The sequence below is a fragment of the Pyrus communis genome, chromosome 17 (assembly GCF_041283825.1).
Source record: "Pyrus communis isolate YQ-2024b chromosome 17, ASM4128382v1, whole genome shotgun sequence".
Classification (NCBI taxonomy): Eukaryota; Viridiplantae; Streptophyta; class Magnoliopsida; order Rosales; family Rosaceae; genus Pyrus; species Pyrus communis.
In genome coordinates this window covers 25835919-25854456 of record NC_142581.1, presented here as the reverse complement: position 1 = coordinate 25854456, position 18538 = coordinate 25835919, and the positions used below count along the sequence as shown (strand labels likewise).

The following is an 18538-nucleotide window of genomic DNA, read 5'->3' as shown; positions in this document are numbered from 1 at the left end:
TGTATATGTATATAATATATACTTCGCGTGTGTGTGTGTGTGTGTATATATATGTGTATGTGTATGTATATGTATATGTATATAATATATACTTATATATTTCTTCTATTCTTAGAGACAGAGCATGAGATTAGGAGTTAAAAAACTTACAAATAATTGAGGTGCATGGGAGGGGCTGCGATTGCACAGAGAGAGAGGGAGGGAGAGAGAGAGAGAGCGAGAGAGAGAGAGAGAGAGAGCAAACTTTGATATTTGTCTGACAGTTTTAATTTTATTCCGATTTAAAGGGGGAAGAAAGATAAAAGAGGAAGGACTGGCTTTGGTTCTGTCCGCAACCCAACTCCTGATGATTGGCTGATATTGGAACTACCGCCATCCGCCACCCGCCACCCATCTGTTTTATTCTTTTCTTCCCCCATTTTGAATACTGCTTTCAAATATTCTTTACTTCACAACTTATTTTTAATTTTATTTAAACTAAAATGAGATATGGGTCGGATTTTGAAATCATACATATTAAATAAACTTTTTATTTTAGGAATAATATAAAGTAGAAATTCCTAAATCAGATACAAGATTGACTATTTTTTGTAAAAGTATTGAGTAGGGCAAATCAAACTTAAAATCTCCAGTGTAGAGGTGGATGTTCTTAACTAACTAGGTTATAAGCCTCTTAGAACATTCAACCTAAAATGCTAAAATGATTAGTTAAGTTATACAACACTTCTAATGTTTTTGTGAGGAGAAATTGCAAAATCAATTCATGAAATAGTGATTTCAAGTGCTGAAAAAACTTGAATTTCTTTGATACAATAAAGTATTTATATTAAGGGATAAAAATTTGAGTTAAGCCACATAATAAGTCTGTCATATTAATTGGTACTGAGCTTATTATTCACGAGAATCGAATTAAGAAAATTAGGGATAACGGTATCATAGTTTTTTTCCAACATGTTCTTTTTATTCGGCGGATAATGCATTACTTCTTCTTGGTTAAATACTCACATATTTTTTTAGTTGGATCAAACTCGGACCACTCATTTGGATAAGGAAAGTGCAATCCACACGCTCAATTTTATTTCTCACACACTCTTGTTGTCATTGATCTTCTTTAATTCATTCAATCCGACAAATGAAACTTAAGAGATGTATGTGAAGTAAAAAAAGGTCTACGGATAGCACTACACATGGATAATAATGACAAAATCCGACCATCTAATTAAAAAAATTTGGTCATATGCTTCTTCAAAAAATTTTGCCAAATGATGGAATAATTTATACTAAATTCATCTAAACTAAAAGGTGAGAGAGTTTAAATCCGAAACGTAGTAAATTGAAGAGAATGCTCTAAGACAATCTACCACTTGCCTTCAAAGTTAATTCTTGGTTTTCTTTGAGATACTGAATAGTACGTAGTTCTCACTTAGGGCCATATAGACTAATTAATATGAGTAGTGCTTTATATGCATTGCAGGCATCTGTATTCTATTTTGTCATCACTCATCAGCATATGTGTTCATTCTACATATAATGCATTTGTATGGTGAAGCGAACTTAACTACGAATGTGTTAGCTAATTTTGGCTTTTAAGACTCTGGCACTAGAGCTTAGATTGATTCTTTCGGCTCTGGTGCTTTCAAATGTTCCATTCATATGTTTGTTTGGCCGTGTTTTCAAGATTCTAGAAAAATTAAGATTCTATCGGTAAATCAATTCAGAATAAGAGGTGTGATCTAACTCTTTATAAGTCATTGCAAAGTTTGATTTTTCTCTATCGTATGAACTTACCTTTCACATCCTCATAGATTTCCCTTCATGCTTCATGCTTGTTTGAAGAAGCACCTCTGCTTAAAGGGTTTTAGTTCTAAGACCATTGTCAAATAGCTTTTAATTGGGTACAATACAAACTAAGTTAGTACATGTGTTTCAGAGCTCAACTTTACTCTACTGTTAACGACACCCCCGCCGCCCGCCCCCCCCCCCCCCCCCCCCCCCCCCTTTTCCCCACTCAACAACTCCCACGGCGCGAACACAAATTTTTTTTTTTATTCCATTAAGTTTTTGGTTATATTCTTGATACAACGATATATTTACATACGTTAAGAAAAGTGAATTACTATCGAAGTCGTTAGAAAGATTTTAATCTAAAACTTACTTTTCATTAAAAAGACTCTAACTTAGAACTCACCAATAAAAAGTTTTTGAAGTCTTTTGTCATGTTTTATTTTTGTTCAGAATGTGGTTTTTTCCTTCCCCGAAATAGTGTGGAAATAGAAAAATTCCGGATGAAATTTTTTGTGACTTGTGAGGTATAATGACAAAAACATACAAAGACAGTCTTGGCATGAAATGCAAAATAATACAGATTTTGTAAGTTTGGATCTACGGATGTGTCTTAGAAATCGAAGGGGATTATAAGCTTCCACGTCTTTGCATGCCAAGCCATAAGACCGCATAAAACATAATCTACATTTTCTTCTTATTTTATTGCTTAGTATATATGTTGAAATATTTCACATGGATCATATCTCTAAAAATAAAAATAAAAAAGTTTAAATATCTTAACTCCACTCCAACTAATACCAACACCTTTTGTGATAAAACTCACACCTGACGGATTGTGCGGATGGTAATTATCAAGTGATGGACAATATCAGTGTTATTAGTAGTGAAACCCATCTCTCTGATAATTCTACAATACATGCATGTTACAAAAGCAATACAATGAAGGTTTGAGAGGACGAGTTAGCGGCTTACTAATAAGTACACACATATAGTCTCTCAATCTTCATTTTATCACGTACACAATATGATAGGGGGTGAGGGTTTTATAATTAAAAAAGAAAAAAACTTACTGTAATTAAAAATGAAACTACATAATATAAGTATATCTTCAATTGAATCACAAATCCATTATCACCAAACTAATATTACCAGGTCTAATTTATCATTTAATTCTTGATTGCATGTTCAAGTAATTCTACGGACATGTGGAATTTGTTCCCTACAAATTGAAATTTGATACACTTGTTATATACGAGAGACAATTTACCCTTTTTAATGAAGTGAAAAATCTCAAAAAGTCAAATTAATTTGTAGAATTTATGAGAAAGACTTGATATGTCATCCCTAAAACCTTCAATCTTAAAAATTTTAATACTAAAAAAATTTAAACAAAATTAGATAAAACTGTAATAGGGTATGAATAATATGTACTAATTTAGCAGACCGTTTGAAGAAAAAAATTAAAAAAATCCTTTGCAGACCAAGTCACATAGTGTCACAACCCGTCCCGGAATTTTTAATTCCGAGGACGTGAAGTTACGAAGATGCCCTTAAACGGGACTAAGGGGCGTAAAGTTGGCATTGGTTTTTACCTGAAGTTCCTAAACTAATGTTAATTGGAATATTCATTAGTTTTAGGGACTTAAATTTAAGACTTAGAACTAGGTTTATATGTTATAACTTGATGATTTGGGGATTGGGTAGGAACCCCACATCCCTCAAATCTCTCCCCCATTCCCGTACCTTGTCCCTCTCTCTCTCCTCCCTCACAAATCTCTCATTCTCTCACAGTTCTCTCTCTCTCCTTCGAACTCACACGGACCACCCACAAAACCACCCTAAAACTATACCAACGAAGGATCTAAGACCACCATCGTACTCCTGAAGACCACACGAACACGATGGTACCAATTTTAGGTGAGTTTCACTTCGGAAAACATGGATTTCAATTTCACCGTGTGTGTGCACTGTTCATGCACACGTAAAACTTGATGTTTTTGGGATTTTGAAGCTTGTAGGAAGCTTGGTGAGGTCCTAAGGAGCCTCGGAGTACTTCGTTGGAGAAGTTTGGACGTCGGGATCATCGTGGTCAAAGTTGGCCGGAGCTTTCGAGGGTTTTTCCGGTGAATCCACGGCGAGTTAGGGGTCGAGGTAGGTATGGATGTGTTCGTCTCGTCAATACCTTCATTTTGATATATAGTACGTCGAAAATGGTTAAGAAATGAAGAAGTTATGACACTTTGAAGTTTACCCAGAAATTCCGGCAAAACACCCACCTCCGGCGAAACCAGTCCGGCGACGCGAGGAAGAAGACGCGCGCGTGGGCAGCGCGTGAACAGGGCGCGTGAGAGCTTCAAATTGAGTTCTGAAAATTGTCACGTGTTCGTGACGTCGTGTAGATCACCGTGGTATATTCATACACCCAAATTGAGCAATGTATGAGAAAGTTATGGACGAATGTTTGTGTATGTGCGTTTAATTGATGATTTTAAACTGGTACGAACAATGAATGTAACCAAACTAGGCGTGAGGGTTACGAGCCGGCTACTTATCAGTGAGTGGGCTTTTGTTTTCCGTATATACCTATATACATTTAAATTCCCAGAAATAGATTAAAAAGAGTTAATTGATTTATGCCATGCACTTTATTATTATCGCTTATGCATCATCACATGCATTAGTAGCGGCATACATTTATATATGTGTATTGGTGCTGTGGACGCACATGTAAGTGCCAGGTAAGTGGTATTCATGTTTGTATGCAGTAGTAGTTTGAGATGCTTAGAGAGCTCATAATCTGCACCCCCGGTGTTAGTGCTCCCGCCCGTGGCCAGGGCATGGCCTTCACGTGTATGTTCACCTCCCGCACCACACGCTCAGCTTGGATCCAAGTTAGGTGCACAGCTTGTCGTACAGACCACATTAGGTGGTTCCGACTCGTAGGTGACCCGCGATTTATCGCACAGCTTCACGTGATCGTAGCACTAGAGCGTATATATATATTACACCAAGCCTGTCGTACAGACCACGTTAGGTGGTTCCGACTCGTGTGCAGATTCAGTTATTGAGTTTGAGATTTGAGCTCTATATGCAGCCGTACAGGTCACGTTAGGTGACTCCCGGCTGCCAGATTATATGTTATTGTTATGAGTTATGCTTGAGCACTTACATTTATTATGAGATTTTGATGTGGCATATTCTCGAGCATGAATGGCATATTTTGGAGCATGATTGGCATATCTATACATACGTATATATGTTCATTTTCTGGGAAGTATACAGGTTTTACGGCGAGGGGTTAGAATGTATTTTGCTAAAGAGTTTTCAAAGAGCTTTGTTTTTGCCCACTCATGCTTTTGGTTTTGCGCCCCTCCAGGTTCAAGAATTGCAAAGGTGTGGTGACTACGAGGAAATTCAACGGTGTTCTGACAGAATGGACCAAATGAGGACTCACCTTCGGGTGTTTCATTTTAGAAGTTGTATATTTTAAAGCTTCCGAACTGTGCAAATGGTTACGTCACTCTCACGTGACGGCCAGCATGCCCTCCTTCGGGACGGGGTGTGTCACATAGCGACTAAGTTGCTACTTTTTTTAATTTTTTAATTAATTTATTTTTAATAAATGATATTGTTTACACTAAAACAAGAGAGTCGGTTTAGCCTCACAATAAACTAATAATAATAAGATTCAAATTCTCTTTTGACGAAAATTGAATCTAAGATCTCTTCCTGACATATCGTAATACCAAGTTGCACTATTAAAAATGGATGGGATGAGGAAAATCGAAGATGACAGCTCAAGTCTTCTAGTGCTTGTTCCATTTCCTTCACGGGAAATTAATCATCATGATCGAAACACGAGTGATGTTGTGCGGAAGCTTCAACAAGTGTGAGTGAAAAATAATAAACCCTAGAAACTGATAACAGATAAATAGAACAATACCAACAAGAACACCAAGATTTATACTGGTTCGGCAATGCCTACATCCAGTTTGGAGACGACGGAGTATTTCACTATAATCAATGAGAACATACAATAGTGTTTATCACTCAATTTCCCAAAGACCCGAATAACCCAAGCTCACACACTTACAATAGGAAGAGAAAACCAAAAAAATACAAAGCAAGACAATTTGAGAAAATTCTTCTCTATGCCGAATGGCTTCTTGCTATTTTCCTTTCTTCCTTGTTATATTTGAGTTATGCCTACACCTCATTTTATAGGCCAAGGCCTCTCATCAAGTAATAAAGAATTAGGCATAAGTGCATCTCCCACCTGTAAGTGCATCCAATTTTTATTTCCCACCTGTAAGTGCATCCATTTTTTATTTCCCACATGTAGCATGCCAACCATAAAAGTAGCCGAAAGTAGCCGACATCATTTGTTGGTTTTAGACTACTTTGTTTGAGCCAATAATCAACAATCTCTACCTTGGCGCAAACCCTCTAATTAGAACTCCCAATAGTCGTCTCCCACTCCCCCATGGGGCAATCAACAAATTTTACAAATGCCAATCAAGTCTAAGCAGTGCTTAAACTTGAGCAACGAAACTGGCTTTGTTAACATATCCGCAGGATTGTCAGCGGTCCCAATCTTCTGAAGAAGAATACCTCCCTCGTCAATAATCTCACGAACAAAATGGAACCTCACGTCAATGTGTTTCGTACGTGCATGATGAACTTGATTCTTTGCTAAATGAATAGCACTCTGACTGTCGCAATGAACATCCACATGGTCTTGTTGAACCCCTAAGTCATCAAGCAACCCTTGAAGCCAGATGACTTCCTTTATAGCTTCTGTTACAACCATGTATTCTGCCTCAGTAGTTGACAGAGCAATTGTAGATTGCAGAGTCGACCTCCAACTTACTGGACCTCCAGCAATAGTGAATACAAAACCTGTAGTGGATCTACGCTTGTCCAAATCACCTGCGTAATCAGAATCCACATATCCAACAACACATTGACCAGTAATTTTATCCTGCTGGAACAATAAACCAACATCCACAGTACCCAGAATATACCGTAGAATCCATTTCACAGCTTCCCAATGCCCTTTTCCTGGATTATGCATATATCTACTAACAATACTAACAGCTTGTGAAATATCAGGCCTAGTACACACCATAGCATACATCAAACTACCAACAACATTTGCATAAGGAATTTGAGCCATGTACTGACTCTCTTCAACAGTTTTAGGAGACATAGAAGCACTAAGTTTGAAATGAGGGGCAAGAGGTGTACTAACCGGTTTTGAATTTTCATTCATCCTGAAACATTGTAGTACCTTCTTCAAATACTGCTTCTGACACAAACTAATCTTGCCCTTTGGTCTATCTCTTTCAATTTCCATACCTAGTATCTTCCGAGCTTCTCCCAAGTCCTTCATCTCAAATTCATTTCTCAGTTGAGTCTTCAACCTTTCAATCTCCACTTTGCTCTTACATGCTATAAGCATATCATCAACATATAAAAGCAGATAAATGAAGGTTCCATCTTGTAGTTTACGAAAGTATACACAATGATCATAGTGACTTCTTGTGTACTTTTGCTCGATCATAAATCGATCAAATCGCTTGTACCATTGTCTTGGAGACTGCTTCAAGCCATACAATGATTTTTCCAATTTGCAAACCCAATTTTCCTTTCCAGCAACCTTAAAACCTTCTGGCTGAGACATAAAAATCTCTTCCTCCAAATCACCATGTAAGAACGCAGTCTTGACATCAAGTTGGGCCAACTCAAGATCAAACTGCACAACCAAAGCCAACAGAATACGAATAGAAGAATGTTTTACTACAGGAGAAAATACCTCATTGTAGTCAATGCCTTCTTTTTGAGCATAGCCTTTAGCTACCAATCTGGCTTTGAATCTTACATTGTCTTTTCCCAAAGATTCCATCTTTTTGGCATACACCCATTTACAACCAATTTCTTTCTTCCCCTTTGGTAACTGAACCAGCTTCCAAGTCTTATTTTTATGAAGAGATTTCATCTCCTCATCCATAGATTTCTTCCACAACTCATACTCTGAACTCATAACAGCTTCTTTGTAGGTGGATGAAATATCATCTTCAATAACGGGAAGTGCATATGCCACAATATCAGTAAATCGAACAGGCTTTCGAATTTCCCTTCTCGATCTTCTGGTTGCAATATAGTCTTGTTGCTGTGGAGGCTCTTGTGTAGGTGCCTCTACTTCATCATCCACGTCTTCATCATCAGAATTAACTGTAGGGCTAGGGTTTGTAACATCGGACCTTACTGGGACAACTGGAGTCTTCAGTAACTCCACCTGCTTTGTGTTGCTCATGATCTTGGTTGCTTTAGTTTCACCTTCATGCTTGTTCTGATTAACCATAGCAGCCTCATCAAAGGTCACATCTCTGCTTACAACAAATTTCTTCTCATCTGGACACCAGAGTCGGTATCCCTTCACGCCAGTGCTAAAGCCCATAAATAGAGCTTTCTTTGCTCTTGGATCCAACTTGCTTTCTCTGACATGATAGTAAGCAGGACAACCAAATATGTGTAAGAACTTGTAATCAGTACAAGGTTTATTAGACCATACCTCCATGGGCATTTTGCCCTCGTTTGCAGCAGCTGGCAATCGATTAATGATATGGCTTGCATAAGTGATTGCCTCAGCCCAAAATGCCTTGCTTAAACCAGCATTAGATAACATGCGCCGGACTTTCTCAAGCAACGTACGGTTCATGCGCTCTACCACTCCATTTTGTTGTGGTGTCTCCTTAACCGTAAAGTGCCTCACGATACCCTCATCTTGACAGACTTTCAAGAAAGGATCAGACTTATATTCACCCCCATTGTCTGATCTAAGAGTCTTGATCTTTCGATTGCTTTGAGTTTCAATCATCTTTTTCCACTTCAGGAATATTTTCAAGACTTCATCTTTACGCTTCATGGTGTACACCCATATTCTTCTAGAGAAGTCATCAACAAAGGAGACAAAATAATGGCTACCTCCCCAAGATGCATTCTTGGAAGGTCCCCAAACATCAGTGTGAACATAATCAAGAATGTTTTTAGTGTGGTGAATAGCAGTGCCAAATTTTACCCTAGTTTGCTTACCAAACACACAATGCTCACAAAATTCCAATTTGCATGCCTTTGCACCTTTCAACAAGCCTTGCTTCACCAATCCTTGCAACGCTTTTTCACCAGCATGCCCTAGACGCATATGCCATAACCTTGTGGTGTCTCTGCTATCGTCAATAGCTTCGGTTATGGCTGCTCCACCAATAATTGTACTTCCCTGCAAGAAATACAAGTTATTTCGTCTTATACCTTTCATCACCACCAGTGCCCCGTACACAGCTTTAAGAACTCCACTCTTCATGGTGATCTTAAGACCCTTGGATTCCAAAGCTCCCAGAGAGATAAGGTTTTTCTTCATATCCGGTATATACCGAACATCACTTAATTCTCTGACTGTTCCATCATGCATCTTCAAACAGATTTTGCCTATCCCTTGTGTTTTGCAGGCATTATCATTACCCATCAAAACAACTCCACCATCCAGCTCCTCGAAGCTAGAAAACCATTCTCGAATGGGACATATATGATAGGTGCAACCTGAATCCAAAATCCACTCCTTGGAGTGACCATTAGTAGATGAACTAGCCAAAGCAAACTCGAGATCATTATCTCCTTGGTTTACAATATTTGCTTCAGGGCCCGCTTTCTCCTTCTCTTTGTTCTTCAATTTGGGGCAATCTCTCTTCCAATGACCCTTTTGGCGGCAAAAGGCACATTCATCTTTAGCAGGAAACTTCCCTCGTGACTTTGAACGAGATTTTCCCCGTTTCACATATTTTCTTTCCACTGTTCGACCCCTTGCAACAAGTGCCTCGGTTTGTGAATTGTGAGTCTTTAGTTCCTTCTTACGACACTCATGATTCACCAATGCCGCAGACACCTCATCAAGTTTCACCTCGGTTTTTCCATACAACAAAGTAGTTGTCAAATGATCATAATCATCAGGCAATGAATTTAACAAACATAATGCCTTGTCCTCGTCAGGAATTTTCACATCAAGGTTTGCTAAATCAGCAAGTATTTTATTATAATCATTGAGGTGTTCATGCATAGAAATACCTGGACTATACTGAAAACGGAAGAGTCGTTTCTTCAGGAAGAGCCGATTTTCTGCGCTCTTGGTCATATACTTTTCCTCCAATTTTGTCCATAACTCCTTGGCAGAAGTTTCCTTCATATACGGGTATTTCAACTCCTTGTCAATAAATGATTGAATAGCAGCACAAGCATGAAGATTAATTCGCGTCCACTGCTTGTCCTCAATATCTTCTGGTTTCTCTTCCAGAACCATATCCAACTCTTGTTGATACAAGACATCCATAACTTCACATTGCCACATACCAAAATTATTAGAGCCATTGAATTTATCAACCTCTAACCTTGTAGTAGCAATTTGGTGTCTGTTGGATGTAGGTGCCGACTTCTTCTTCTTCACAGGTTCACCTTCATCTCCAGCCATTTTCTTCGGCACTATTCACGGGAATGCAGCGCCAAGAAATTTTCCCTTTTTTTTTTTTTTTCTTCTTCACTCCCACGAAAAAAACAAAGCCCTAGTCGAAAAACTGGGCTCTGATACCACTTGTTGTGCGGAAGCTTCAACAAGTGTGAGTGAAAAATAATAAACCCTAGAAACTGATAACAGATAAATGGAACAATACCAACAAGAACACCAAGATTTATACTGGTTCGACAATGCCTACATCCAGTTTGGAGACGACGAAGTATTTCACTATAATCAATGAGAACATACAATAGTGTTTATCACTCAATTTCCCAAAGACCCGAATAACCCAAGCTCACACACTTACAATAGGAAGAGAAAACCAAAAAAATACAAAGCAAGACAATTTGAGAAAATTCTTCTCTATGCCGAATGGCTTCTTGCTATTTTCCTTTCTTCCTTGTTATATTTGAGTTATGCCTACACCTCCTTTTATAGGCCAAGGCCTCTCATCAAGTAATAAAGAATTAGGCATAAGTGCATCTCCCACCTGTAAGTGCATCCAATTTTTATTTCCCACCTGTAAGTGCATCCATTTTTTATTTCCCACATGTAGCATGCCAACCATAAAAGTAGCCGACATCATTTGTTGGTTTTAGACTACTTTGTTTGAGCCAATAATCAACAAGTGATACATCAAGAGATTTTATTTAAGTGGTAAAAAAATTTATTTCTCCCGTCCTTCACGGCAGCCCGCCCAGTATATCACGCTACAAGTCTACACACATGGCGCAACCTCAGTTATCTGTGTGGCTTGTTTGTCCAAATTCAAAATCATGCGACTACTAGTCAACCTTCTAGTTGATCTCCCATGGCACTTTATCAATTCTCTTGTTCCGGCTTCGCCATCACTCATATAGGATGCGTAACTTATGGATCATGTTGATTAACTAGTAGGCATGCACTGCCAATCGAACAGCTGTATTCTACTTTAAAATGGAAATTGGTATTGGGTTAAACCATATATTGGGTCAGCCACTAATTACGTATTGTTTTCAAACAAATACAATACGCTCTTGTTATCCATATCATTCGAATATAAGATCTCTCAATTAGAAAAAAAATATTACTAAACCTTAATACTAGTTAGTTAACTAGACTGCATGATCGATCAATCAATATATAACTCTATTTTGTTCATTCACTTTATCATTATATGAAAATGTGTTGACAAACCATTTACATGGCATATATGGGATCAGTGATTAAAATTGCGTGACAATACGTTATAATCCCATTAAAGAAAGTATGTCTCTCATCATCCCCTTCTTTCTATATCCCTCATTTCTTCTATGTTTTTTTCTTTTCCTATTTTTAACATAAAAATAAAAATAAAAAAACGAATTAATTATTAAACGGTGGTTAGTTTTACGGATTAAAACTGACTTTGTTAGTCATTGTAGGTCAATGATGATACCTAAACCAGTCCAAGACCAAATACTACTCCTTGTCTATTTATTATTAGTTTGCGCGTTCGTTTTAATAGTCAGCGTTGAACTTAGACCCGCAATTACTACTCATGCAAAAGATCAAACAGGTTGGGCACGCTATAAGCCTATGTACAGCCCCCCTTGGCTCCTAAGTTTATCATGAAATCATAAGTTCAAGCTAACTAGCAACAAGCAGGCAATTAAGATATATTCAACGACGATGATGAAAAGCCTAGTAGCTTCCCTTCTCGGCCTCACCATGGCCATCCTCTTCTTCTCAGGTATTATTATACAAACTTCTTATTAATTTCTTTTCTATTTTGTTTCGTATTGTCTATAATATGCATGCCTGCCGGATGCAAATATTAGAGAGGGGTTGACTCCAACAGGTATGGGATGAGAGAATTTGAGAGTGTAGAATTGATCCAGATCAGAATGTTCTGATCATTTTCGAACCATGTCACATACTGAGGATTAAGGGTAGAGGTGCGATTTCCAGATGAATCAAGAAGAAATTTGGGCGGAGCAATCATCGTGCCATCAATAAATTCAGTGAGATTGTAACGGCGGAAGATAGAAGCAAACAACGCACTTCATGTGAGATAGTTCGTTGTGGTGAGCTTAATTGGAACCATAGATCCAATATTCTGGATCATAATCAAAGAAATTGCCTAAGGAGTTGAGGAATTAGGGCAAGAATTCATAGGAGCACGATGAATTTGAGAAGCAAATTCAAAGTAGGGAGATCCAGAAGTCGCCATGGCTGGATTTTTAGGGTTTGGAGCTTCAAAGAGGAAGACAAGCGGGAAGCGGAAGAGAGGAGGATTGAAAGGTCGTTAGGCATGGGCGAGAGATACCATAATATATAGGAAAATTATGCTTTCATTTCATAAGGAATAAGATTACATGTTGGTGTATATAAACTAGTGACTAACTCAATTGTATTAACAACTAATTACATCATGTCTAACTAATCACTAACTAATTACAAAAACTGTTAGAACTGCCTTATAACAAACTCAACGGTCTTGAGTAGACTTGTTTACAATATTACCCTTATTACGCTTTACATTGTAACAACGTTAAAAGCAACAGTAGGAAGTCTAAAAGAGAATAACGATCGATGATGAGTAATGTGGATACATAGAAGTGAGCCTGCCAATGCGGTGATGAGGGCATGAGATTAGATGAATCATCATCAAAGTGTATTTATAATAAAATTACGAGTAGTTATGAAAAAGTTCTTAATATAATTTCAAATCGTTTATTTATTTATGGGTAATGCTAGGGAGACAAATTTGCAGACAAAATTTTGGAAACTAAAGGACATGGAAGTTGATGATTGATTTATTACTTAAGCATTAATAAACGTGATAATTCCTATTGGTAGCATTTCATTTAGTTTACAAATTTAGTCTCCTTAGCATTACCCTTTATTTATTTTTAATTTGATAAATTTTACAATTGTATTTAGATTTCAATAGTCTTAGCATCTATTTTTATGTTGAATATAAATGCAGGTGCACATGCAGCGAAAATGACTTTCACAAACAATTGCCCAAACACTGTTTGGCCAGCAACCCTAACCAGTGGCCAAAAACCTCAATTATCAACCACCGGGTTCAAACTAGCATCCCAAGCTAGCCAGTCAATGGACGCTCCATCCCCTTGGTCGGGTCGCTTATGGGCCCGAACCAGATGCTCCACAAACGCCACTGGAAAATTCTCTTGTGAAACTGCAGACTGTGGCTCTGGTCAGGTTGCATGCAACGGCGCATACGCAGTTACACCGGCAATCGCAGAAAACGGGGGTCAAGATTTTTACGATGTTAGCCTTGTTGACGGCTTCAACTTGCCCATGTCTGTTGCCCCACAAGGCGGCACCGGTGAGTGTCAGGCCTCGACTTGCCATGTGAATGTTAACGCGGCATGCCCGATTGAGTTACAAGTGAAAGCGGCTGATAAGAGTGTCATCAGTTGCATGAGCGCTTGCATGGCGTTCAACGAGTCGAAGTACTGCTGCACTCCACCGAATGATGTGCCAAGTACATGTACTTCCACGACTTACTCTCAGTTCTTTAAGAAGCAGTGCCCTGAAGCATATAGCTACGCTTATGATGATCACACCAGCACATTTTCCTGTAATGGCGGACCTGACTTACATCATTACATTCTGCCCAAATGGTATGTCTACTCCCAACCACAATACAAATAATGTGACAATTATGGAGCATGTGGACCTTTTGGAGTTTGCAAAGCTTCTGTATCACCAATCTGCAAGTGCTTGAAAGGGTTTTGTTGAACCTTTCAGGTCCATTGGCCGAAGGCCCCACTCCACCAACATCATCCTCATTTTACCAACCGTCCGATACATATTACCAACCGTCCGATTTGTCAGGTATGAAATTTTATCACACTATTAGTTAAAGTGGGCTAATTCTATTTATAACCGTCAGGTATGGAGTTTTATCACACCAACACCTCACACCTCGGATATTAGTTAAAGTGAGTTAATCCTATTTATATTGTTAATTCTATTTATATTGTTAATACGTGGTGGTACACACCCATTTCCTGGGTCTAATGCTGAATTTTTCAAGTCGGTATACCAAGGGCCCCACTTCACCATCATGTTCCTGCTTTACCACTGCCGAATCTATCTATCACAGGGAGCCTCAGAATTAATCAAAGTAGGGTAATTCTATTTAAATTGTTTTTCCTCTTTCCCTCTAGCCGATGTGGGATTCAACAGGTTTGTACCCAAGTCAGACGGGAAATGGTAGCAGAGGAAACTGGACGGGAGGGTGTGTGAGGGAAACCAAATTGTTTTGTGAGAGAGACAAATAAGTTAGTCACATTGAGAGGAAAAGAAGATGATGATGATGGGTTTCTGAAGCTGGTAGGGTTCAAAGTACGAGATTCTCATGAGTTTGTGTCTTTGGATTCTGACAGCACATCCGCCGACTGCAAGACAGTGCGCCTAAATAATTGTTCTTACCAAGCGTATGCACTTGTTTATAAAATAGGGTGTTTGGTCTGGTCCAAACTCCTCATTCATATGTAGGAGTTTCCGTCTGACGGCGTAGATGCTTATATTAGCCTAGCACGCGCAGAACTAGCAGATGAACTAATCATACTAGTGCTTGAAGCCTTGTTTTTTTTTTTTTTTTCTGTTCAAAAGTGCTTGAAGCCTTGAACAACTCTAATTATCAAGCCGTAACTTTTCTTTTCTATATATCTCATCTTGTTTTTGTTTTGTAAATTTTCAGGTAAAGGAAAATTCATAATGTTAATTGTGAGCCTTACAATTGTTTGTTTTAACGGTGTATTGGGTGCCATAGTGTTCCGTTTGTGCAGGATGAGAGCTAAGCAAAAAGGTAATTAGTGAAAGAGATCGAGGTGTTGGATTAATATAATGCATTAGCATATTATCTCTCAAAACTTTGTTGGTTGTTTCACTTGGATTCAGTGTTCGATATTTATATTTGCAAAATCAGGACACATCAAATTAACCAGGGAACGCATCAAATTAACAAGGGACACCCTACAAGAATATATAGGAGGAAAACATGATCTGTCTGAGCTACGGATCTATGATTTTGATAGCATATTAGTTGCTACGGACAATTTCAGCACAGAAAACAAACTTGGGCAAGGAGGTTTTGGTCCAGTTTATAAGGTAATTACTATTATTTTATTTTTACGATAGATACAGAGAGACTGACATGAATGCAGTGATATATTTGTTGGCTTTGTATAGGGTAAGCTAGCAGAAGGGAAGGAAATAGCAGTAAAAAGACTATCCAGTACCTCAGGGCAAGGTGTAGTAGAGTTCAAGAATGAAATGTTGTTGATCTCCAATCTCCAACACAAAAATCTGGTCAGAATCATGGGTTGCTGTGTTAAAGAGGACGAGAAGTTACTGATTTATGAGTTCATGCCAAACAAAAGCTTGGATACTTTTCTTTTCGGTTAGTTTCACTTGCACTTTACTGCAGTTTCTTATCTTTACATTCTAGTCGGCGTATTGATCGATTATTTGATGATCAGATTCGATGAGAAGAGCACTGCTTGATTGGGGTACACGTTTCAATATTATTCAAGGAGTTGCTAGAGGGCTTGTTTATCTCCATCATGATTCCTATTTGAAGGTAATACATAGAGATCTAAAAGTGAGCAACATTCTCTTGGATGAGAAAATGAACCCAAAAATTTCAGATTTTGGATTGGCACGTTCGGTTGAAGGGACACAGAATTTAGAAAATACTCAGAGGGTTGTGGGAACACGGTAAGATTCATGCCTTTCCTGTATATTCTTGAACATGTCATACGCAACCAAAATTCTAATGGTTAGCATTGCATCATGATTCATGAACTCTTAACCGACTCCTCCTGTTTTGGATAAAAACTGCTAATTAGTTGCATCATTCACATTAGATATATTTTTGGTAACGTTGTCCTTAAAAGGCAGAAACCAAGCACTCATTTCAGTGACATATATACTAATGAGTTTCATGTTCGCGCAGTGGATATATGTCTCCAGAGTATGCCATGGGTGGAATTTTTTCTCAAAAATCTGATGTCTACAGCTTTGGGGTCTTGGTATTGGAGATTATTAGCGGCAAGAAGAATTCGGCCTTCTATATCTATGATCAAAAGCTAGGCTTACTAGCCTATGCATGGCAGTTATGGAAGGAAGGCAGGGAATTGGAGTTGGTAGATGAAATGTTGGCGCCTGATTCATATTCGGCTCCAGAAGTTATGAAATGTGTGCATATTGGGCTGCTTTGTGTACAGGACAATCCGACGGATAGGCCGAGCATGCCGGATGTAATTTTTATGCTAAATGGTTCCACAAATGTAATTGGTGGTCCACAACCTAAACAGCCTATATTCACCATCCAAAACTCAGTCTCTCATCCTCAACCACAGCCTTCGAATAATGAAGTTACAATTACAATGACTGAAGGACGCTAAATGTATGCTCCTGACAGTGGTGGAGGTTGGGATTTGCTGATCTATGTGAATTTGGGTTGTGTTTGCTAGGATTTGTAGTCAGTTCGTATAATTTGTTGTTTGCTTTCCTTTGTTGGTGCTTAGCTAAGCCTGGCCAATCCTGCTTGCTTATGCGGCAAGGTGCTGAACCTGTAGTTATATTTTTTTTTTTTTTTTTTGGAGGGAATTAGAGAGGATTAGTTATGAAGGAAATTCATCTTTGTAAATCCTACATTATGGAGAGATTGAAACTCATAAGTTTTCTTTATTAGTAATTAATCTTTTACATTTTAAGTGGACATAAATTTTTACCTTAATTTAGCGGTATATCTATTTCAATCTAAGTTTAGATATAAAACGAGGCTTTAATCTAAGTTTAAAATCCAAAAACACAAAAGCTCATGATTTTTTGAAAAAGAGTCTCTGCAAATGTAAGAAAAGGTCGTTGTCGATGAAGATAAAATTGTAATCCCACCAGTTGATGTAGAATCGAGGGTTGTAGAAAAAGAGGAAGATCAGTCTCTGGCTGCTCAAAGTTTTCATGATAACACAGTTAAACCGAATTAGGCAAGCATCCTACATCTAACGTCAGAGAATCTTAGTCCTGAAAAGGTTTCTGAGAGTAGGGTAAGTTTCTTTACATTTCTTTTATTGCATCAATGCCTTTATAGGAGGACCGGATCAGAAATGTTTTTCTTCTTCCAGGGTTGGCTCTTCTTTTGATATCTACCCTGGTACATCCCTTTTTCTTTTCGTTTTGGATGGGACACCCGTCTAAATTTTGAATAATAGAACATAGAATGATTTTTAAGAAGCTTTGGAATGCCCTTCCCTTCTATTCCTTTCCCAAAGTTAGGCCTATATTGTTAAACATTAAAGTTGCTGTTTTGGAGAAACTAAATAGCCATGTATTTTTTTTGTCTTCTGCTTGTATGTGTTGACAGTGTTTAGAATTATCTGGGTATTATTTATTAGGTCCAGCTTTATTGTCTTCTAAAGAGAGAAAAAAGGAGTCTTTAGAAAGAAACGAAAAGACACTAGTTGTGCTTTTCCTCCTCCCTTGTACCAGATCCTTTTTTATGTGCAGAAAATATAAGTTGGAGTTTTATTTTTTTTTTTATTCATCTTTCTAGCTTGTTCTTCTTCACACCTTTGTGGGTTGATCTTGGGCTAGTGTATTGTATTACACTATTGTTGTTGTTCTCATGGTATTAGAGCCACAAAGGTGGTAACTAGTTGTTTACTTGAATCCCTTAGTGAAGAAGATCAGTTGGTGTTGCTCCAAAAGATGGAATCTTCAAGTCGGGTTACTGGGCTCGGCATAGAGCTGCTCAATCCATCAAATTACAAGATTTGGAGATCGTGTATGGAGTCATATCTGGTTGGTGAAGATTTATGGGATGTTGTTGGAGGAGTGTACACAACCAAACCTGAAGACGGTGCAGATGCCGATGACTTGAAATGGTGGATAATGACTAATGTGAAAGCCAAGTTTGTGTTGAAGAGATCTGTTTCTCATGGGTTATTCGAACATATTATCAAGTGCAAGTCTGCCAATGACATTTGGGAGACTCTTGACAGATTATTCAACAAAAAGGACATTGGGAGGCTACATGACGCGCCCCGATCCCAATATTCTCCGAATACCATGATAGGGACGTGCTGGCCGACACCCGAGGGTGACGAAAGCCATTTATTGAGTGCAAATGCTGAAAACAATGGATAAATAAGACTTATAAATATAAAAGAATAATGAATATGCAAT

General features: G+C 38.2%; 1 protein-coding gene and 1 pseudogene across 2 annotated transcripts; both read left to right on the top strand.

The window, feature by feature from the left end:
- The first annotated feature begins 11885 nt into the window (after positions 1-11885).
- Positions 11886-14083, top strand: LOC148689711 (thaumatin-like protein 1a; annotated as a pseudogene). The gene is made up of 2 exons (XR_015958547.1): positions 11886-12059; positions 13299-14083. The product of XR_015958547.1 is annotated as a thaumatin-like protein 1a (transcript).
- Positions 14077-17061, top strand: LOC148689710 (G-type lectin S-receptor-like serine/threonine-protein kinase At1g61500; the record flags this gene model as incomplete). The annotated part of the gene is made up of 6 exons (XM_088688521.1): positions 14077-14176; positions 15048-15155; positions 15276-15457; positions 15539-15749; positions 15829-16066; positions 16305-17061. Coding segments are annotated over 6 exons (1290 nt in total), but the record flags the coding sequence as incomplete, so codon positions are not given.
- Between the last annotated feature and the right edge of the window lie 1477 nt (positions 17062-18538).